Source organism: Amblyomma americanum, chromosome 2, assembly GCF_052857255.1.
Source record: "Amblyomma americanum isolate KBUSLIRL-KWMA chromosome 2, ASM5285725v1, whole genome shotgun sequence".
NCBI classification, from domain to species: Eukaryota; Metazoa; Arthropoda; class Arachnida; order Ixodida; family Ixodidae; genus Amblyomma; species Amblyomma americanum.
In genome coordinates this window covers 38,969,161-38,992,751 of record NC_135498.1, presented here as the reverse complement: position 1 = coordinate 38,992,751, position 23,591 = coordinate 38,969,161, and the positions used below count along the sequence as shown (strand labels likewise).

Sequence of the window (23,591 nt, the reverse complement as noted above, 5' to 3'; positions counted from 1 at the left end):
TGTCGTCAGATTCGGAGCCTCAAGCATTGCCTGAAGTGGCGCATTCGATCCTGAAAAGAAAATTTTCTTTCATCTTAATACACGCTGGGGAGAGGTTCGGCAGCAGTAATGTTCGTGGGATTCGGGTTCATTGTCCCAATTGTCCCAAGTCCGAGAAATTTATTCGACGGAAACCACGCAATTCACTTGCCGGCCTACAAGCATCCGCGAGTGCACGCTGGTACAGATAGTCTGATAAATGAAAGTATACAAAATTTTAGGCAGTCCTGAAAGTTTTGATTTCCCAGCTTTTTACCTGACTTCCTGAAGATTTAATGATTTTTTTCGAAGTGTCTAGAGCTGTTTTCATGAAGTCAGTGGCACCGCCTACATAAATTCTTGCTGTAGAGAATAGTTGGCCCTGGAAAAAAGGAGCACTACATAAAAACAAGAAATAAACATTGAATTGGCGAAGTTCTACAATGCGCCTACGAAATGTTGTCTGGTGCTTAGTCTTTTTTCTTCTCTCGCGCGATGGAATTACTTTATTAAAGTATACTGTAGCTGAGTTGTAGTTGAGGAAACAGCTTCTATTGATAAAAAAAAACAGTTGGACAGAATCATATTTTTTATAGAAGAGGGCTTTAATTTTGTGAGTGTGGAAGTGAGCGCCCCGCTTGAATTTGTAAAGTTTTGGTGCCACTCGCATTAATCATTGTGAAATAGGGGGTTTCAAAAATACACACAAAAATTTGCTGATTTTCCTCGACCGTAAAAAATAATAATGCATGCGTAAAAGGGATAAACACACTTTTTGTGAGGTCAAACAATACACCGAATGGTTACTATGGCTAAACAATTTACCCGGATAATATTTTGATCAATAGTTTGAATTCATAGCGAAGGTTAAAAAGCAGCTATGTGTTGAAGGCAGAGTATAAGACACACAGTGGTATAGGTTTAAGGACAACGAATATGTGCATAAACATTATTTTAATATTATCCGCACACTTCCACTGTACTTCATTCGCATGCTACCCCGGCTGATGTTATTGGGTTAGGTTTTCCCATTCGCCGCCTCTTTCAATTGGCCTTGTTCTAGTTTTCTCCATCACTTCTTGTTAAATTAAGACGCCAGCCAGTGCGGTATGAGCTGATGGCGCTTAAAGGTAAAGGAAGAAAAACAAGTGTCCTTTGCACATATACGCCAAACATGTTGGCTGTTGTGTCTACGCGCTGCGTGCACATATACAACACATGGCGGCAGCGCACTAAATAGCCCCGAAAGCGGCACTGAAGGAGGGCACACGCTGCAGTCTGAGATGGCGACATTCAGCTTTCAGTGAATGCCTCCGGATGAATTGAGCTTCGGACGCGCAAGTCAGTGGCCATCACTTAAACGTTGCGTCGAGAGTTTTCGAGTCATGAGCAGTCTCGCCGCGAAGCCCGCTGAGGAACAGTTGTACGCACGAGTCTCATCGGGAGCATGGCTTCGAACGCCACCGCGGCCGCCATGTATAAAGTTACCGTGCATGAGACGTTCAAACGAAAACACCCGACACGTCTTGGGTCCAGGTACAAAACAATAATAATTGATTTTTGGGGAAAGGAAATGACGCAGTATCTGTCTCGTACATCGTTGGACACCCGAACCGCGCCGCAAGGGAAGGGATAAAGGAGGGAGTGAAAGAAGAAAGGAAGAAAGTGGTGCCGTAGTGGAGGGCTCCGGAATAATTTCGACCACCTGGGGATGTTTAACGTGCACTGACATCGCACAGCACACGGGCGCCTTAGCGTTTTTCCTCCATAAAAACACAGCCGCCGCGGTCGGGTTCGAATCCGGGAACTCCGAATCAGTAGTCGAATAACGTTTACTATTTCAGTCCAGTTCCCAGCGCCGCCAGCGCGATGCATCAGCCGCGAGGTGTCGTCTTTCGAGCAATGCTCGATCGGCCAGCCTCTGCAGCGTCTCTTACTCTCTCGTCGTCATCGACGTCACGGCCCGCGTGACTCGCAGCCTGCAGTGCAGTGCGTCGGTAGTGTTAGGGCGAGTATTACACCATAGTTGAGCAACGTGCATAAAAAAACGCTGCTACAACAAAAACACATGAAAACAGGATATAGCTGATACTCGCTTTACGTCAGTCACTTCCCTGTCGGCGCGCCCCCCGGTGTAACCGTGCACGATAAGAGAACTGCACAGACGACGCTTGGGAGTGGCCGCGGCGGCGGCAACAAAAGAAAGCTGTATTTTGCGCGCTGTTGTTTATATCAGCAGGCAGTAGCAGCAGCAGCCGAAGCTGTGACAAGGGGTACAAAGCCACGTAGAAGCAGGTAGAAGCAGCGAAGCAAAACACAGCTCACTGAAATGGTAAGCGGATGACCGTATACTTAAGCATGCTCTGAGACAATCTTTACTTTTGTGTGTGTGCTTGCGGTAAACTCACACTAGAATGCCAGACTGATTGGGCAGCGTACACTAGTTGTGGCACTGCGGCCGTCAAAAGGTTCCCAGCATGAAGGTTTAGTAATGTGAGGCTGCACTCGACTGGATTTTCGCGGTGACATCGAACTCTTCCTACACCTAAATTTCCTCAGAGGGCGACTACAACAGAAATTTTGTTTCAAATTGAAGAATTAAGACTAGGCTACCAGGCAGCACTCAGCATTAAAATAATGTAATATACTGATGTAAGTTCGTTCTGTGAGTTGCAGTAACGCTACATGCTACGCTGCGATGTTATTTTAATGTTAGAAATTAAAAAAATAACGTTGTATTTTAACACGTTCACTGCGTAGCCCCTTATCATAGTTTTGATATCTGTGCGTCGTGGCCCACCGGTGGGTCACCCGATGCTTTCCGCGGGTGCGTCGTGGCCCACCGGTGGGGCACATTTCTGAGGCTGCTTTTTCCGCCTGCTGAAAGATGGCTCTACTGGCATTTTCGGTTGCAGCTTGCGCGGGCTACTTCAATCATGTATGCTAGCGCAGAAAATCATCACGTAATTCCCTTGGCCCGTGCATTTCCAGGAAGTTGCTTCCCCTGGGGCCGCATTTTATAAGAATCCATTGTCCATTTTCCGCTCCATTTCGCGTGACGTAAGCCTGACTGAATCATCAGACGAAAGCAGCAGTCGATCAATCAAAGAACTGAAAAGCAGCAGATACCCGCGTTGACGATAGCCTTCGCCATTCGTTGCGCGCTGTGGTTCAATATGGGCTGCAATGTGCATCCAATAGTGAGGTCCGGTCGCCAATGAGCCAATAGTCAGGTGGCTTCCCACGGACGTTTGAACGGCACGGCTACGTCATCGAACAATAATGACCTGACGTAAAGGACCAAATGGATCATAGAAACAAAATGGATAATGGCTTCTTGTAGCATACGGCATCTGGAGAATTTATCTAGTCATTTATTACCGCGACTCTGCTCGCTTCATCCCCAGTGAACGCGACTGAAGCGCGTTCTCAAGGATGTCCTTGAAAAGCGGCGCCCTTTCTGTCTACCATATTTCTGCTTTATGCAACTAGAGCGCGGCCAAGAGTTTCGGTCGTTCTGGTCCGCACAAATGCCAGAGGCGCTTGTTGCTCTCGCACCCTCGATTCTTCTTTCTTTTCCTGGGCATGCACTAGTTTTCACAATATAGAGTTTGCGTTTTGAAGCCGTTGCCTGCTACGTTACCTACCCACCGACCAGCTCCCCTTTGTGGGGCAACGTCACGTGACCCTGCGTTTCAGCATTCACTAAGCACCAATACTCAAGAACAAGACCTCAAACTCGACATTTTATTCAAGTACTTCCAGAATAATTTTCGTAAGAAAAAAAAACAGTTCAAATCACAGCATTTGCAACTAAACGTCTTACGTGCCACCAGCTAACGATGTCAAAAACGTAGTCTATGTTCAGGAGTTCTACTCGTGCAGAAGATTGAAACATGGCAAACACATAAATGGCCTTCCCGCGCAATTTGCGCAGAATGTAACAACTTTCTTCGCCATTACCTTTGCCTGCTCTGGACTTCTGCGAGCTCTGAGCGATGCGTAGCATCCAGTACATCTCCTTCGGACAGACCGTGCAGGTCCATCGGCCTTTTCCAGCGTATGGGCGCGCTTTGTTCCGCGTGTCCTTTCGGTCTCAATCTGAGCTGTGTCGAAGAGTGCGCGTGCCAACTCCTCGCGGAATTCGATGATTGGCGACTTTTTACCGTCCACCATTGAACGGACAACCCATGCGTTCACAACTGCAGTTCCAACGATGAGCTCCACCGCAGCTTTCCTATACCACTTGAGCCCTTTCCGTAGGCAGGAGTAGTAGGACGTCATTTGGTCACTGTAGTCTACGCCCTTTTTCGCCACGTTGTAGTCGAGGACTGTGCGCGGTTTCATGATCGGCTCACCCTTTCTCGTTTTTTTTCCGGTATCAACAAGGCTGGCGTCATGCTCAGCAACCGTTGTGATCATGAGAACGGGCCGTTTATCCAACCACTTCAGCACCTTTACGCCGTTGTGGGATTCAAGACCAACGACTTCGCCTTTTTTAACTCTAGCTTGTGTAACTTCTTTCGGAAGCCCCTTTCGGTTCGATCGGAGAGTGCCACATAAAAATGTATCATCTTTCAACAGGCGTGACGCAAGCGGCATGCTCGCGTAGAAGTTGTCGACGAAAAGTGTGCGACCGCAGCCGGTGAAGCCAGCCATCAAATTTACTACTACTTCTTCGGCATGCCCCATGCCCGCTATGGCGCCAGATTTTCCGGCATATATCTGCACTTTCAATGTATAGCCCTCCTTCGTGCAGGCCTTGTATAGCTTGACTCCATATTTGTGGGCTTTACCAGGGATGTATTGCCTAAAGGCGAGGCGCCCACGCCACGGAATCATCGTTTCGTCAATGACAATCTCTTTGCCTGGCTCCAACACTGAGCAGAAATTGCGATTCATTTTTTCCATCAAGGGTCGAATACGATAGAGACGATCCTGCTGTGCGCTCGGTTCCTCGTTATCTGCGAAATGCCAGAACCTTAGTAGCAGCAGAAACCGGTCGCGGGCCATGTTCTGTCGAATACAGTTTACGCCGTAGATATCGCTTCTTGCCCACTAGTGCTGCAGATTAGGAAGCCTCACTAGACCCATGCAGATCAGTACACCAACGAACACTTTAATTTCTTGCACGTTTGTCTCAGTCCATTTCTTCACACGCGATTTCTCTTGTAGGACGTTCGAGTCTATGTACTGTTTCCCATACCTGTTTGTCTCATGAACCATCATGTCCCAAATGTCATCAGTCAAAAAAAGAGAAAACAAGCTGAGAGCATCGTTGCCAGTCGGGAGGCTGATTAGCACAGGAGGGCTCGAATACGATATCGCTCTAACTCTAGTCGTTATCGCATTCCAACTTTCGGTAGGTAATGCAGCCTGAACATCACCATTTTCTGAATCCTCAGATACCGCTTCGCCGCAATAGCTTGACTCACCATCCCACAGTTCAGAAGAACTTTCCAATAACTCTTCGAGGCTGTCATCGTCGCTGCTTGGACACTCAACGTTCGCTGGAGCAGAAGTTGTGCCGCACGAAGTGAATGGCAACGTATTTGGGCTGCCGTGTGTCCCGGCGGATCTGCTTCCACCGCAGGGTCTTTTCTTCTGGTTTTCTGTACCTCCGTCGAATTTTTGACAGTCCATCACGATTTTTGAATGCTCGTAAAAAATGGAAATCACAAGGATGAGGACCACGAGGCTTGGCACTGAGAGTGAGCCAAGTTATTGCGAATAGGACAGACTAATTCTTCAGCTGAGCTCTTGCACACATTGTGAGCGCTTTTCAAAAGTACGTTGCGCATGTGCAAAGCGCCCGAACAAAAGGCTGGCGCGGGTAGCTGGAACATTTTCTGCGCTGTTTCCTGATAGCCGTCAGCTTTATCATCAGACCCATTGCAAGCGCCAATGTCAATAAATACAGGCGCGCTTTATATCTCTACCGCCATCTGTGATATGATAGTGGAAACGCATTTTCACGCATTTGTGGAAGCATATCGTCGCCGCACTGCAAGAAACGCCTCGTTGTTTGCGCCACCACGGCTGGACTGCGTTGCGTGACCCACCGGTGGGCCACGACGCAGTGAACGTGTTAAGCTATAACCGTTAGCTTAACACTCAAAGTATAAACTGTGCTAATGATGTGTTCTTGATGTTAGGTACTTAACGTTAAAAATTAACAAATAATGTTATATGTTTCATTGTTGACATTGAATTGTTGTTCCAACTAAAGTTCTCCTCACAATGTGTTTTAGATGGTATTATAATTTCTGGGTCAAAACCGTAAATATGAAACAGCTGAACAAAATAATTATACCTGTTTTATAAATATAAAACACCGTGAAAAAAATGAATGTTTCATGTATAGCCAAAGGAAATAGAGAAGATATGAAGGCTGTTTATGACATAAAGAAATCTCGAACACCAGCAGTGAAATGCTTAGTATCAATACTGTGTTGCAAGCTTAGTGAAAAAAATATAAAATAAATGCCTCTTTCATCGGAAAAACCACCTGTGACTCAGTGGTCACATAGCCGTGCTCCAGCTCGTTTATACTTGTTTTGCTGTCGGCAAGAGAGCAAATTCCAGGAATGATAAATACGCTGATAGGTCTGGCATGTTTTGTTCAGGCGGAGTAGTAATACAGTCGTGTGACGTACGTGCGTTTGTAGATATAATGCGGGACAAATAACGTAAAAAGAATATATGAAGTAATCGCGCCAGTAGATCGGGAATGTCTGAAGCTCTACGTGGAGCAGTTTCAACGACATCGTACAAATGCCTGTCCAACCAGTTTATAAGGAAACTTTTTAATCTGCCATCAGAAACTCCTCTGCAACTACCAGTAAGAATTCACGCTTTCCATGTTTCTCCTGAGTGCTTCTCTTCGGACGCATAATCATTCCCATGCCCATTCTTGGCTCGTTCCTGTGTACAGAATAATAAAACGGAACTCTTCACTGTGAATTTCTACGAATTGCTGAGTGAGCTAACCTAGATACGAATTACAGATTATTCTCGTCTCCTGATTGGTCGTGTGTGAGAAAACTAATTTTCTTGCGGAGGCATGCGGAGGCGTTCCCGCTTGTCTCCTGCCTATCAGTCCTACCTTAAAATACCTGAATATTTCGGTAACACCAACATACAATATAATGCGCATATGATCGTAACCCCTCACCCATTTATACGAATGGGACTTTCTACGTCGTCTCGTACTGAACTATGCGTCACTTTAAATGGCTTTTTTTTCTTCTACTTACAGATGCGGGCGTTATCCCCCAAATTTATTTATACCTCCGGTTTTTGACCACGACTGTAAATGGGAGTTTAATCTTATCCTGTAATGAACTTGACAGCAGTATAAATGAGAGATTCATCTTCGAACATTCTTATGATTATGACAGGCACAGCGATGGTGAACCTTATAAATATGAATTGGAAACCAAACTGGGCTTAACAATGACTTCCGGAACTCGGGCCCAAATAACTGTAAACTCAGCGTCGTTGTTGTCAGCGCGTTGGTTGTGGTTTGAGAGGTGCGTTGGCTCTGAGGATATTTCTTTGGAATTCAATGCGGTAATCATACCTTCGCCAATCATTTTCAAAGCAGTTAAATGTGGGAAGCTTTGTTTTTCACAAAATTCTCTTTTAGATCAATTAAAAAAGTTATATTCCATATCTTCGTCGAGAGTAGGTGTAAGCATGAAATTCACTACAGGAAAGGCGTAGCCAATTCCATTATGGGTAATAGACTGCAGGCCCACTAAGGCATTTGGTCAGGACTGTTGGCAGGTGAAGGTGTCGCTGCCGTTTGTAATGTCCGACCTGGGATACACGCATGTTCTCCCCGATTGCTTTCGTGGCTAACGAACCTCCGCCTTCAGCCACCTCCCTTTCACCCCTTTCAATTACACAGCGCCTCGGCGTCCCTCGCTGCTTACGAAACTTTGTCAGTCGCAGCTTTCAGTGACTGTTTCCTGTTAGGTACCGACCAGCTAGCTCCTCTTGCTGTTTGACGCGCCATAGCGCTAGCCCGCTCTTCTCCAGTCTCTTGGATGCGCTATAGGCTCCCGTTGGCAACATTGGCGAGCCTTTCTATATTTTGACTCATCTGGCTCCATTACACAGCCACTGTGGCACTCCACAGCTGCAGAGCATCTGAACTAACGGATGAAAGGCGGCGACGATTCAAATACGTACGTAGCGCGATAGGCTACGGCGATGACCAAGTTGTTTGACGCGTTGAGGAATGAAGGTTTTTGGTTCGAGCTGGTGCTGGTTGGAATCGCGATCGTGGCTATGGTGTGGGTAGGCATTTTTCTGTTAGATGTAAGTGAGGTAGAAAATTTCGGAATTTTTCATATGATTTGGCTTCATGTTCAGCCTCAGGTTCGCCGCAGCTTGCGAATGGTGTTGGAATGGATTAGCCCAGAACGGCAGTAAAAGCCTGTGATGATTTCAAACAAAGAGAAATAGTGAGAAATCCAAGTAAACGGGGGGCCATTACTGTTGCATGAAAAATGTTAATGGTTCATCAACAAAAAAACATAAATAAGATAACATCAAATGGCAATGTGCTGGCAAAATAGGCAAACAAATTTACGTTAAAAGTTTACTGTGGGTTGAGCATGGGCCGACTAATATCACACATAAATGTTAGTGTTATCTTTTATTGCAACCAAATAACGGCAGAAATAACTTGACTCATTTCTCTTTCAGCGTTCCACTTGATATGGCTAGCCAAGAGAAGCGAAGTGAGTACACTCTGCCCATGCTCTAGGAAACTTTCTAACTGTTTGGTATATCGTAAACATTTAGTTAATGCTCAGTATTTGTAAGGTTTTTGGGAGCTGCTCTTACAAGGCAATTTGCTGGATGGGTGGTTAGCGGCACGAGAGAAAGGCTTTACATCTCCTTTGATTTGCCGCCGAGAGAGCACAGAGTGCATGACGAAATGGCGTGCACGTATCATAAAGTTAAGTTCGCATGCTTGTCCCAGAAGCATAGAAGTTCGGGGAGAGTGACCGCGGGCAGCCGCGTTCCTTTTTGCTGTAGCTATCATCGTGGCTACCATGACTTATCGCGTGTGAGCATTCGGACAGACCGTCCTCCGGAGTGCGGGCTGCAAAGTCGTGAGAAAGTCGTACGAAAGCCGCCTGCGCCGTTGAACCCGGATTCCCGAGCGCTCACCTTTTCTCTTCTCTGTTTTTAACGTCATCCTTGCACGTCCTTTCCACCTAAGCAGTGCGCACCCGCTGTTCTCTCTGTTAAAGCTGCACCGAACATCAGACCACTGGCAGCAGTTATCCACCAGAAAAACGCGGTAGATTCTTTCCTTTTACCGCAGTTTCAGCTCATTGCAGGGATCAACCAACAAGCCCGTTAAGTTCGAGTACAGTTTTTTTTACAGCAGTTTGTTTTCTGTGCGGCCGACTCTTATCGCGGTCTTGACCTAAGAGGCGTCACTATAGGGCCAGCAGCACCCGCAGAACAGTGGCCGGCAACTCACCCGCGGCACCAGCTCTTTTGTCCTCATGTAGCGCCAACTCTATCTTTATGCCATGATGCTCCCTTGCCCCGTCTTCATCCCTCTTTGAACTGCACAAGCAGCTTCTTTCAGCTGCATCCAGTGATACCCACACACCTCTTGAAGAGTCTGTGCTCGGCCTGCGAGCCACAACTGGCACCCGACATATATGCACGTGTTTCTTCCTTTGTCGACGTCCTTTTAATGCGAGAGCATTGCTTGGCTCATTGTGGGAAAATCCCGTCGTCATCAGAAACCTGCGAGCGGAGCACGGTATGCAAATGACGTAATCACCACTCCTGGAGCAATAGGCCACCGGCATCCCCAACTCCACGTACCTAAAAACGCGATTGAGGTGTCCACTCACCCAGGGAGCCAGTTATGCGCCTTTCTTTTCCTTAACATCATCGGAACCTAAACTTTTCGCTGGTTTTGAGAATCGGAAAGGCGCCTTTATTTGGAGGTGGATGCCTCCGCCAACTCACAGTGCGATTGAGGTGTCCGCTGACCCAGCGAGCCAGTTACACTTGCTCTCGCATTCACACATAAAAGTTGCTAAGGTGACACCATTATTTTTTTCATGGATTTTGAGCTTACACAGTGATCCAAATTTGGTGTGCGGAGTGCGTATGGTGACATCTCTGATACCCTTTATGCCAACGCAGTATCCATGTTCAGCAACATCTATTGCAACGGGTGCAACGAGCTTCCCCTCATCGGCACCCGCTGGAAGTGCGCCGTTTGTCAAGACTACGACCTCTGCACCAAGTGCTACATGAGCGGAAAGCACAGTCCTCAGCACGCCTTTGTGAGCTTCGATGGTCCGGGACGCCCAGGGTGAGAACGTTAGTAGACTTGTCTCGAGGACTTCGTCGGGTGCAAACAATGGCGAAACTTCTGCCTGAGTATGCTGCTTCTTTCAATATGTAAAAAGCGACGCTTGATATTTTGTGAGATGCGCGCGCTCACAGTCATACTATATATCAGATTCTTACTGGATAAAGAGAATGTAGTTTTCTTGATGAGAACGCAGTTGCGGCTTCTGCAAGTTACATGTTTTCATGCAATAATCAGGATTAGTGAAAAATTCCAGCGAACATTAGTTAGCCATAATAATAATAATTGGTTTTTGGGGAAAGGAAATTGGCGCAGTATCTGTCTCATATATCGCTGGACACCCGAACGGCGCCGCAACGCAAGGGATAAAGGAGGGAGTGAAAGAAGAAAGGAAGAAAGAGGTGCCGTAGTGGAGGACTCCGGAATAATTTCGTCCACATGGGGATCTTTAACGTGCACTGACATCGCACAGCACACGGGCACCTTAGCGTTTTGCCTCCATGAAAACGCAGCCGCTGCGGTCGGGTTCGAACCCGGTAACTCCGGATCAGTAACCGAGCGCCGTAACCACTGAGCCACCGCGGCGTGTCTATCGATGTCTACTGATCCGGAGTTCCCGGGTTCGAACCCGACCGAGGCGGCTGCGTTTTTATGGAGGAAAAACGCTAAGGCGCCCATGTGCTGTGCGATGTCAGTGCACGTTAAAGATCCCCAGGTGGTCGAAATTATTCCGGAGCCCTCCACTACGGCACCTCTCTCTTCCTTTCTTCTTTCACTCCCTCCTTTGCCCATCCCTTACGGCGCGGTTCAGGTGTCCAACGATATATGAGACAGATACTGCGCTATTTCCTTCCCCCCCCCCAAAAAAAAACAATTATATAATTATATATATAACCGAGCGCCATAACCACTGAGCCAATAGGTACGTATTTTGGAAAAATGGAAAACTTGTTTTGAAGAAAGGAAATGACACAGTAACTGTCTCACATATCTCGATGGACACCCTAACCGCGCCGTAAGGGAAGGGATAAAGCCCGGAGTGCAAGAAAAAATGAAGAAAGTGGTGCCGCAGTGGAGGTCTCCGGAATAATTTCGACCACCTGGGGGTCTTTAACTTGCACTGACATCGCACAGCACACGGGCACCTTGTGCGTTTCGCCTTCATCGAAACGCGTATGCCGCGGCTGGGCTCGAACCCGGGAACTCCAGCTCAGTAGGCTAGTACCTTAACCAATGAGCCACCACGGCAGGCATCACGGAGTTGATATCTATTTTGGGCAATTAAAAAAAGGGGCAACCTCTCCTCTCCTCTGTCGATTTCTAGCGGTTATTTTTGTATGATTTATTGTTTCAATGAATGCCCAGTACTTCATGGCGAAAATGAAAACGTGTAATAAAGACAGGTTTTTTTTAACTTTCAGAATAAAGGTTGCTGCGAGACATGGATCGGAAGATTTTCTTGTGACAGTCAACCCTGCAGACGATATTGCAAGAGGTATCGAAAGCCGTGTCGTGTATTTCTGCATGCCCATAAACATACGCTGTGTCGTTAAAACTTTAGAATGTACCAAACACTTTACATTACATGTTATCTTATGCAGAGGTGATAAGGACATGATACACCTTTCTATGTCAGTCGAGGTTGCGCAATTACAGGCAAATGAACCATTTCATCGAAAAGTACTAGGAGAGTCATTGAGTTGTTGCGGCTCTATATTCAATTGAGTTCATAACTTTTTCTTCGCACTAAAAATAGGCATGATGGAAGGTTGAGTTACAGTATTTTGAAAACGTTTCTATTCCTTCGGGTACCAGCGCAACGATCGCCATTTAATTCCTTGAAGTTCAAAATAAGGTTCACGCCTGTGCACAGTAAGTATGCGTGCAAAAACAGACAACGCAAACATGTTACCCTCCCCTCTAACACCTGTCCCAGTGCATCCAATAAAGCTTTACCACCACCACGTTTCGCGATAGACTGCGCTTCTCTTGAAACTATAGATGCCTGCCGCTTTCACCTAAACTCCCCTGTGTGTAATAAAGTTTCCACCACCACCACCGCCCCTTTCATGAATTGGGAAGAATGACTTCGGAAGGCGAAGTCTGCGTGCTGTGCAAAAAAACAAATGTATTCCGTGAACAATTTTTTTTAAATTACAAAGTTTCTGTAAAACTATAGCCACAAAAGCTAAAACGTATACTGTGCCAAAGTGTTATGTATAACCTCTCTATTAAAGGCTTGTGACAAGAACTTCGTGGTTGTAGGCTACGGGTCGGTCCTGCTTTGTAGCACGATTAAGTAGTTTTAGATTTAGTAGTTACGAGCAGCTCAAGTCTTGTCTGCTAACTAAAACTTTAAAATATAACGTCTCAGCAATGCCAAATACCAAACGTGATGTGCAGAGAGTGTCACTTAATTTATCAGGAGGTTATTTTGTGCAAATGGAGCCATGAATTTTCTGGCTGGGCAGTTATCTCGCCTGCGTTAAAACGCCTTGAGAAATGTGCAAATCCACGACGAACAGAAAAGTCACAGCCACTATCTCAAGGACCCTACTTGGCAGTAACATCTAATTTTTAATCATGCGAGCACGAAAACTTGTTGTTTCTTTTGAAGCCTCATCACACACAGAAAAAGTTAAAAACACACGATATATCGATCGTGTATAAGCTAAAAGGAATGAAGGCACTAAAAAAAAGATAAGTGTCCTAGCCGAGTGAACCTCAGTGAGCGCTGTTGAAAGACGCATCGCTTAGTGAGCAGTTTTTTTTTTCATTCTCAAAGCTTGATTAATTTGTAACTAACCATTAGGTACCTACTTTATTACTGACTTCAGGATTAGAATGTCTTCAGAAGTTGTAGATCGTCTCGAAAAAACACCTTGCTGAAATGCTTCCAAGAAATTCCCATTAATGAAGCCTCGTTTAGCAACCTTAAGAGAAAGGGCTCGAAGTACGAAAGCTACCATGTGACAGCTGTTGGCATGCATCTCTCGCCCGTTGCATCCTCAAAGCGCCTTTGAGAACAGCGCTCCGGGTAAACACGGTTTTTGTTCTCTAGGACGCGTTTTGGGAAGTTGAAGTAGCACCGCTGTCACGAGGTAGCTTTTGTATTTTGCGGGCTTTCTTTTAAAAAGGGAAAAAAGTTGTGTAAATGGAACATTGGTGAAAACATTTCCGCCGGCTGTTTTTCTAGGCGATCTAAAACTTGAGCATTGACACTTTATTTCTGACACTTGTGTTTAGATAACTTGTCTATACTAATTACGTTTACGAACCGAAAAGTACTGGCGACTAGGCCACGGGACTTTCGGCGGCACCCCATTGGTTTAACTCGTTTATGGCACTGCGTCTATTCCAAGGTATTGGATACTTTTATCTGGGACACCCGATATATACGTCGCTCGTAAGCTGCACAAGTACAATTCAGGCATGAGAAATGTGAAAAGAAACGCTTTCTTAATTCTCAGTCAGCGATTGCTCCATTGACGTTATGAGATGCGTGCTTGTTTTCACTAAGAGGATTTCTCCAGGACGTTTTATTTTCATAGTATCGCTACACGCTCTACGCACAAGAGAAAAGAAACTTCGTTATTTAATGCGATCGAAGTTTTTTCTTCTTTCTAGCTGGTGCCTGTGCGTTATAAGTCGTGAAGACGTGTTTAAAATTAGTGAGCACCAAAGCCAAACGCTTAATCCCCGCATCGGTTTCATTTTGGCTTTTCTTTGTGCTTTCATGGGTATCTTACAGGAGTGATGTTCAGAGGCGTTTCCTGCGACGCCTGTGGACAGCGTGATATTGTCGGAACGCGTTGGAAATGCGCAGCGTGTTTCAACTACGACCTCTGCACCACCTGCCATCATGGAGGAAAGCACAGCCTCGACCATGCCTTCTTGTGCATAAAAGTGCCTGGTGGTACAGCGTGAGTGTTGGTTTATGTTTTCGTATTTGTGGTTGCTCTATACGCTACTAAAAATGACTTTTGACGTGTTTACTTGTCTGGCGTTCAAAAGAGGAAATGATTAACTATTTGTTGTAAAATCACTTGTCAAACAGAGAGTCTCTGTCGACATCCTGTTCAGTCTTCAAGAATCGCATGAAAATTATAAATCTGATATTTCTTTTTTATTCTAGCGAAAGCTATGTGAACTTTCCGTTGTCAGGGCAACTATAGATTGCGAACCGTATTTTGACATCCTAATACTGCCGCCAAAATGCGTCACATGTACACTTTTTACACTGTTATGATTTCTTTTATTAACTTATGCATTTCACAATCCTCTGACCTCCCGCATTATGTACTGATCATTGGTCGGTGACAATGGCTTATAGCTGAGAGAGTATCAGAGGAAATTTTCGGCGCACTTGGGTATTAGCCCTCTGCTGATGGTCTCTACACGCTGTCATCAGAACGCTATGCACCTGATTCATGACAAAACAACTACGCGCCTCTTTTCAGGGTCATCTTTTGAAGTGATTGATTGGGTGCCTTGTTTGCGTGATAGTAGCGCGAGTTACATGTGTGATACGCTGCTGCAGTAGCCATAAGCGGCTAAACATGACGCGTACAGGGTCATCTATAGAAACGCACTACCCTTTATTCCAGGATAATGGTGCCACCCAGGCGAGGCACAGTAAGAGCTGAAGGTAAGAATCTCAACTAGAACACGCAGTAATCAAGAGAGCACGCTCCGCAAACTCATGAATGTGCTGTGCAGCATTGCTTTGGTCGCAAATGATTCACTATAGAACTAAACACAGACTTATGTGGGGCGTGGTCAGGCCTGTAGGTTCTACACAGTCTGCTTGCAGAGATTGGGAAAAAAAACTTAATTTTACAACATGACATATGCGATTCAACGAACATTGAAAGAAAATTGCAGATTTAAAAAAATGAGAAAGAGTAGAGAAAACAAGTAAATAGAACATTCTCCACGGCAGTTTCAAAAGTACGCAAGCACATTTACTTACACATTTACTTTAAGTTAACAAATGTGGGCTAGTAGAAATGCGCGTACTCGCACACAATCATGGATGAGCATAACTGACAGGCGTCTATTAGTTGTTGTTTTTTTAAAGCGAAATTTATTGCCCCAGGGCATCAATGATGGGTGAAGGTGTGATGAATGATCTAAATGAATGGATAAAGGTTAGCGGATTTTATGAAGTCCAGTAAAGAACGATGGTATGGTCCCTGCGTCCAGGCAATGTATGAAGAAGGGTTGCTTGGCGAAAGGCCTGCTACCATCAGGTACCGGATCCTTGTAGGCTTGAGAGCTGGGCAGTCCCACAGTAAGTGATGAATGTCGGCCTCAATGTCCTCGTGTTTACATACCGGATACCCTGGCCGAGGAAACAATTCTCGGTACTGAGGCCACTTCCGAGTGATGGCTTGTGTGAGGGCAACCCCGACCCGGATCCTCCTAAGCGCAACCTCCTCTGCACGGGTAAGACCGCGGGGGAGGGTTACCGCGCACGGAGGGATGAGAGCACGTGTGCGGCGCCGGAGGAGTTCTTTTCTTGATGAAAGGAGGGTAAAATTGTCCAAATGAAGGAGCCGAGGCGGTGATGAGTTTGGATTCGCAAGGCGGGTCGCTAAATCTGCCTGCCTTTGATAGGTCAGCAGATCCCGCGGGACCCACTCAATATTATCTATTACTTATATCTATTAGTTCGGGATCATAATATCCATTAAAAGTGCACTAGTGAGTACAACTGGCATTTACGATATTTATCACATGAAGCATACTGCATAGGCGTGTTCGTAATTGTGGCTTGCCCAGTCTGCCCACTGACGTCATCGGGGTAGGGGACGCCACACGGTGAGGTGTCGCCCTAATCGGTAGCGAGGTACTGCGAGCAGCGATTTTTAAATATTATTTCTGAATTATAAGGTTCACGCAGACGTTTCAAATTTGACTCGAATACTCACAAAGACCACCTCTACAGATCTGTCGCACTAGAATATGCCCATCGAAATCATTTCAGGGCCCCTTTGAGTAGTTGGAAACCTCCAGGTTATCCTTTATGTGTAGAAACTGCGCCTTCAGCCTTTCTTTTGGCGCTGTGATTCACATGACAATTTCTCGCATGTCTTAAATAGTTACAAAGTACCCCTTGTTACTCCGTAAACTTATTTCAATAAAATATAATCTTCATTGCCGGTTGTACAAGGAGGCTATATACCAAGACTACAGTTTGGATTTCAGTTCTGGCGCATGGATGAGTGTTCTTTTTTTTATTCGTTAGTCCCAGTTGTGCAGAACATTTCCACTTCGCATAAAAGCTCAGTTAAAGCGTACGTATCCTGCATGCCTGCACTTATTATGCTGCTCAGTAAGTAATCATCGCACTTATGATCGGTTTGCCATCAACTATGGCAACCAGTTACACACATCTCTAACGAAATTCACAATGGAAATGTCTAAATAAGAATTCGAGACCGGGTATTGAGAACCATGGTCCTCAAGCGATAAGGAATTTTTTTCTCGCTAATGTGTTCAGATGAGCGTTTAATACTTACCGTGGCTGTTTTCTAGCTGTCACATTCCTAGGAGTCAACTGCGACGCCTGTGACCAACGTGGCATTGAGGGCACGCGCTGGAAGTGCGCATTGTGTTTTGACTATGACCTATGCACGGCCTGCTACGTGGGGGGCAAACACAACCTGTACCACCAGTTCCTGCGAGTGGACGTACCCGGTGGTACTGCGTAAGCCCCTGTTCATGTTTTGTTCATGCTGCAGATACAGAAGCCAGAGAGCGCAATTAGCAGCTATGCATCGTCGCTATCTGTAGAACGACAGCACAAGCATCATTCAAGACAAAATTCACTTCCGCGGTTTACTCCATCTCCACCAGCTCGACGTGGCTTAAACAATCGGCAGTCCAACATTAACGAGCTAACTCACATTGCTTACCTACGTTATACGCGTTGGTTCTTTAGCGTAACTGAATCTCACTCTTGTACTGGCATTTAAAGCCTCAAAAACTGCTCTCGAGGTATAGTGGGTTTAGAGTACAACACAAAGTAATAACGAATTTGATGGAGGAATAATTCGCGCTAACCTCGGAGGTTACCGACAACATAGAATAGGAGAGTCTTAATCAACATTCAGTGAATAGCTTTGGCGCTGCTTTCGGCCAGATTTAAGAAGTGCTTTCAGTCTGTTGGTCTCGATATGCGGTGCGCGCTCATCCCTGCATTAACTGTCGTCAGCTTGATTGTTGCCGTAGAGGAGATAAGCGACTACGATAAGCAAGAAAATTCAGTTGGAACTCTACAAGCTGATCATGAAATGTAGCCTTAGATGGTGCCTGTATCTTGCATCTTGACTAAGAATGTCAAGTTCTAAGTCGATACCCATAAATTTCTGACTGTGCGCGCCGCTGAAGTATTGCACATTGAAGTAACCCATGCGCAGCCCTTCCTTTGGAATGGAGAGTTGTCTCAGCTCCTGCATAAGAATCTGCCGACTATTGTCGCAATTTCACACTTTCGCTTATAATGTAAAACTTACTGACAAGCACACTCACTGCTTATGCGTCGCATCATAGGTATAAATAGAGGTCATATTGTTCTGACGGTAACACCTTGCAAATTTGTAAGTCTTATGGATGAAAGAACGCTCTCAACATATGTCAGTGAGATGTCGCTTGTCAAATGTTATTGCTGACTTGTTTAATACTGTCTTCGCTTAAGCTCATGACTGGTACTTTACTGGCGCGCCGCTGATATCGCGAAAGAGTATACGAAAAAAAATCAGGGGCCGCGCAAGGAAGTGTAATGCAGTTCGTCGAGTCAGATAAGGTTTCTTTAGGTTCGTGGTGACGTACGTGATCATTACGCGAGGATGGTGGTTCCGTAACTGCATAAGCGAACCTACGGAAGGTATTCCAACGGGTGTTGTGCGAATGCTGAAGCATGCCAGAGCTAAGTACGAGCGCGCAAAGCTAGCGTACTTACGCTGAAATGCCGTCGTCAGTCCTGTGAGCTTCATGGCTAGTGCCGCTGGCAAGTGCTTCCAAACCGGCGGCGTTCCATGTAGTGTGCCTCATTTTTTTTAAAGCCACAGGATAGACTGATGTGTGCGTGTGTGTGTGTGTGTGTGTGTGTGTGTGTGTGTGTGTGTGTGTGTGTGTGTGCGTGCGTGCGTGCGTGCGTGCGTGCGTGCGTGCGTGCGTGTGTGTGTGTGTGTGTGTGTGTGTGTGTGTGTGTGTGTGTGTGTGTGTGTGTGTGTGTGTGTGTGTGTGTGTGTGTGTGTGTGTGTGTGTGTGTGTGTGTGTGTGTGTGTGTGTGTGTGTGTGTGTGTGTGTGTGTGTGTGTGTGTGTGTGTGTGTGTGTGTGTGTGTGTGTGTGTGTGTGTGTGTGTGTGTGTGTGTGTGTGTGTGTGTGTGTGTGTGTGTGTGTGTGTGTGTGTGTGTGTGTGTGTGTGTGTGTGTGTGTGTGTGTGTGTGTGTGTGTGTGTGTGTGTGTGTGTGTGTGTGTGTGTGTGTGTGTGTGTGTGTGTGTGTGTGTGTGTGTGTGTGTGTGTGTGTGTGTGTGTGTGTGTGTGTGTGTGTGTGTGTGTGTGTGTGTGTGTGTGTGTGTGTGTGTGTGTGTGTGTGTGTGTGTGTGTGTGTGTGTGTGTGTGTGTGTGTGTGTGTGTGTGTGTGTGTGTGTGTGTGTGTGTGTGTGTGTGTGTGTGTGTGTGTGTGTGTGTGTGTGTGTGTGTGTGTGTGTGTGTGTGTGTGTGTGTGTGTGTGTGTGTGTGTGTGTGTGTGTGTGTGTGTGTGTGTGTGTGTGTGTGTGTGTGTGTGTGTGTGTGTGTGTGTGTGTGTGTGTGTGTGTGTGTGTGTGTGTGTGTGTGTGTGTGTGTGTGTGTGTGTGTGTGTGTGTGTGTGTGTGTGTGTGTGTGTGTGTGTGTGTGTGTGTGTGTGTGTGTGTGTGTGTGTGTGTGTGTGTGTGTGTGTGTGTGTGTGTGTGTGTGTGTGTGTGTGTGTGTGTGTGTGTGTGTGTGTGTGTGTGTGTGTGTGTGTGTGTGTGTGTGTGTGTGTGTGTGTGTGTGTGTGTGTGTGTGTGTGTGTGTGTGTGTGTTTCGATTTTTAGCAACCTGGAATGTCGAAACCTTCCTTGAATACGTATAATCTGCATATTCAGCGATTCACACGCCTTTACATTCCTGCACTAGTTGCTGGAAAACAAACATGGCGTGAAAAACTGATAAGGACGAGTATTTCTCCACAAAAAGGCTCATCTGGTTCTTGAACGCGAGCCACGTATTGAGGTATTTCAAATACAGGCCGTAACACGGGTCGTCATCAGTAGCCAGCATGACGAAATACGTGGACCAGGCAGCCTTATGCATGTTTGTTATTCTGATAATTCTTATAATATGATTCATAATGAAATAAGACGAGTCAGAATCAGAATCTGTAGAATAAAATCAGAGCAGGAATGGTTTGGTGGGTGAAAGAAAAATGCGTTCGCATTTCCTCCCCATCAGTTCAATTGTATGCCCTAATTTTTTTGTTTATATGTGGACCAGACAGGGATGCGGGAACAGCAATCTAGCGTGGAGGAAAAGTTTTCAGGCTGACTTTTTTATGTTCTAGTGAAATGGTGGCCTCAAGAAAAAATTGCGGCACTGTACGAGTCGGAAGTATCAAGGACAACGGTAAGATTCCAAAAGACAAATTTTTGGTCCAGTATCTTTTCTTTCAGCCGCACGGCCACGCGGTTTGCTTAGCCCCCGGCCAAATCACTACACGGGCAGTGCTTTCGAAATCAGTGTGCATGTCAAGAGCCCAAGCTCGATGGCCAAAGCCAGAACCACATCAGTGGCAGGAATTATATCACGTAGTATTTTGGTAACGTGATCAGTAATGATGATTCGCTTGTGTCTCATACTGCGTATTCCGTATAGAAAGTACACGCACAATGAGCAATGAAGTCATCACGTTGTTCTAACAAATTGATGCAGTGAGTGAATGAGTTAGTTTTAAAGCTTTGTGAAGGGACAAACTTAGAATGTACGCGTGTTGAATTGACCGTTGTAAAAAAGGGGTTATTGTGATCGTTATACTTGGCTGAGTAAAGCCCAGCGAACAACGACAATGGGTGGCCGTGCTGCTCACTACGCTGCCCGATGTCTTTATTGTTGTCCTGGTGAGCAAGTCTGCAGTATCCGTCGGTTACTATACTTGTGGACGTGCATCTCCTAGTTCATAGCGTGTTTGCAATTTGGACGAGTGTGACACCGTGAGGGGCATGGCCAACAGGTGTCACTTTTCACGGAATCAACTGCGACGGCTGTGGCAAACGGGGCATTGTCGGAGCACGCTGGAAGTGCGACCAGTGCATTGACTACGACCTGTGCACATCCTGCTACGTGGCCAACGCGCACAGCCTCGACCACATCTTCTGGCGCTTCGACTTGCCCGGTTCGAAAGGGTGAGAGCCGCTCTTTTTTGTTGCGGATGTTCGTGGTGCGGTCTTATTCGTGTCTACCAACATTCTGAAGTTCAACGCGTAGCACCTGATTTCCCTCAGTCCCTTTACGTCTTGAGTAATGATAGGCGAACTTTGGGAGTTTTAGACCAACATCTATGCCGCGCACTTTTTCGTGGGCAAACGCCACGCAAGTCTTATGTAGGGATGTGCGAATATTCTAAAGTTTAAAATAGTGACTCCAATATCCTGCATTTGATTAGATTAACGAATCAAACAGTGTACGTTCAAAATTATTCGATACGGATCGAATATGATATAAATTTTCGATTATGTTTCGAGTAATAGCCAAATAGCTCGAATAGGACACGCCGTAGTTTTATTTTGCGATTGCCTTAAAAACGGGGAGCATTTCGACGCCGCACAAAACATTGCCGCGATTACACTGCGTAAAAAAGAGTGTTAAGTGTTTAGAGCCAAGGTGCGGTCAATATTGCGGCGCCTTTCGTAATGCTCATACACATGGCCTCCAAGACTGGGCAACTCGGAAGCATTCAGCCAGGTTCAGGAAACTGCCTTGACGCCCGGTATCGAAAGCCACGCATTATGCATTTTCCCTCCCATATACTGAGATGCGGCGCTAGTTTGCTCGCCGTCGTGACCTGTAGCAAAATATAGTTTTCCTACGCGGATGACATGACGGTCACAAAGTTTATATGTTAACTTCGTGTTGCGCGTCTTCTAGTGGAGATTAGCGTTGCATCTTTCGAAACCTGCAGTTTTAACTCTATGAATTATAGCGCTGCCGCTAGTGTTTTGGTATTTTGCGTGGATAATCGTTTCGTACGATTATTCGCACAAGTAGCGAATAATCGTACAGAGCTAGGTTATTGGTATTCGGTTTGGTTTCCAAAAAGTAATCACGCATCCCATTGTCAGACTCATGTGGCAATACCAGTGATATGTTGAAGAATCAAGGCTCTCACGTCCACATTTTCTGTATTGTTTCGTTCTGTACAAGTCATAATGACCATGCAGGCTGATGTACGGACGTGGAAAAAATGTGCCATCTGTGGCCATGTGATACAGGTGGCATCAGCAGTAGTGGGCTCTGTAGTGGCAGTTACGAAGCAAAAGCTATCGCTCTATGACCTCTTTACAGCGGGGTATACGGCAGAAAGCACCGCAGCAGAGCCGTAGAGCATTTACGGATCTGCTCCGGAGTCTATTTTCAGCTCTTGTTTGGTACTGGAAATAAAAAAATTGATTTTTTTGTTTCCTTTCCTTCGCCAAAGAAGTTCCTGGTGTTGCCACTAGTACTAAGGAGCACCTTAATTATTACAGTGCGCAAAATTCCCACGCTACTGCTGAATTCCCTACGTAATGTCATCCTGTGTTGGGTTACCACAAATTGAGGGCCCAAATTTCGAAAGCTATCGATAGGGGTTGAAATTTTCGGTTTAAACCGAAGAAAACTGATAAAAGATCGCCGAATCCAGGTGTCGAAATTCATGAAAAAACGGGAAAAGTTTGAATTTTTGGCATGCAAGGCATATCTAGATGCCTGTTGAGTACGAATTACACTCAGGATAAAGTCTACAATTAACCAAGGATGAAAGCCAGGGGCAAGATGCGAGGGGATAGTTTTGAACAGTTCCGAATTGTTAAAAAAAAACTTAAACCGAAAAGCCGAACCCTTGGTTACGGTGATATCTATTTACTAGTGCCGAACACTGTAGAAAAAACCATGAGGAAACGTACGCAGATATATTTTTCTTTTTACCACAAATGAATGGGACATCAATACCGCGCTTCAAAACTGTACATATATAATTGACGGCCAGAAGGTGTGTAGTTACAGTGTATTTCCGAAAACCCGGGTAACTGCACCTGGAAAATGTTTTCACATCTTCCGAATATTTCGAACAATATCACTGATAAATTCATCTTGACGGATTCCACTGAAAAATGACTAGTGCTGTATCAATGACAACTTTCATGTACCCTCAGTAAATCTGCGATAGTTATTATGTAAACATTACCACTCACATCTCTTTTCGCAATAGCTCGTTCTGATTGCCCTCATGACGAGTGTGCAAAGATCAATACTCGGTCTTTTGCTTTCCAAGATGGATTGAGACGACGGACCACGGAGCGGTTTTGGCCAGCTGCCCTGGCGTCACATGAGGTGCTGCTTCCGCTCAGTTAGCTACGCCCCTAGTCCGCACACGGGGAAAGGCCTCGAGCATGCCTAGTCTGTTTACTGCTACGTAATCTGTTGACTACCGCCTACAGTCACCTTTACAGGTGAGTGTAAGCGGATTTGGTATGTGCGCGAGGTGGAACTTGCCGGCAAGGTGGAAGTGGGACGTCAAATGACGCCTTGTCCGTAGCCCAGTGGTCCTTCGCCTGAACTGCAGTTTATAGGGAAGATTAAACACCAGTTTAACCCGCTTTCTGATCCAGAGATGGCCTATAGCTTGGAGTGGAAAGTTAATTTCAAACATGATCTACCGCCATTTCAGGCTGAAGATTTCACCACGGCAAAAGTCACCCAATGCGGACGAGAAAGGAGCTGCACAAGAAGGTAAAAAACAAAAACTGGAGTACGAGGGGTTATCCTAATTGTTCCATTGTTCTTTTATGATCGCGATATCTCCTTTGTAATCGTACATAGCGCGTGAAAGTTTTCGTACATACGGCATGTGTACAGATGAGCAACACCTCACTGCGGCAGCTTCAGTACCTGCAATTCGGTGCAAGTTAAGAAGGGCAAGCCAGCCG

The 23,591-nt window shown here is 45.8% G+C and overlaps 1 protein-coding gene across 1 annotated transcript in view; it reads left to right on the top strand.

Annotated features, from left to right (window-relative positions):
• The first annotated feature begins 2,162 nt into the window (after positions 1–2,162).
• LOC144119635 (uncharacterized) overlaps positions 2,163–23,591 on the top strand; it is a 30,130-nt gene continuing 8,701 nt past the window's right edge. Inside the window, exons 1-10 of the mRNA XM_077652204.1 lie at positions 2,163–2,350; positions 8,734–8,768; positions 10,207–10,378; positions 11,800–11,873; positions 14,130–14,301; positions 14,986–15,026; positions 16,919–17,090; positions 19,973–20,034; positions 20,624–20,810; positions 23,333–23,394. Of these exons, the coding sequence (XP_077508330.1) occupies positions 8,747–8,768; positions 10,207–10,378; positions 11,800–11,873; positions 14,130–14,301; positions 14,986–15,026; positions 16,919–17,090; positions 19,973–20,034; positions 20,624–20,810; positions 23,333–23,394 (964 nt within the window). The 5' untranslated portion in view covers positions 2,163–2,350; positions 8,734–8,746. The remainder of the gene's footprint in view (positions 2,351–8,733; positions 8,769–10,206; positions 10,379–11,799; positions 11,874–14,129; positions 14,302–14,985; positions 15,027–16,918; positions 17,091–19,972; positions 20,035–20,623; positions 20,811–23,332; positions 23,395–23,591) is intronic.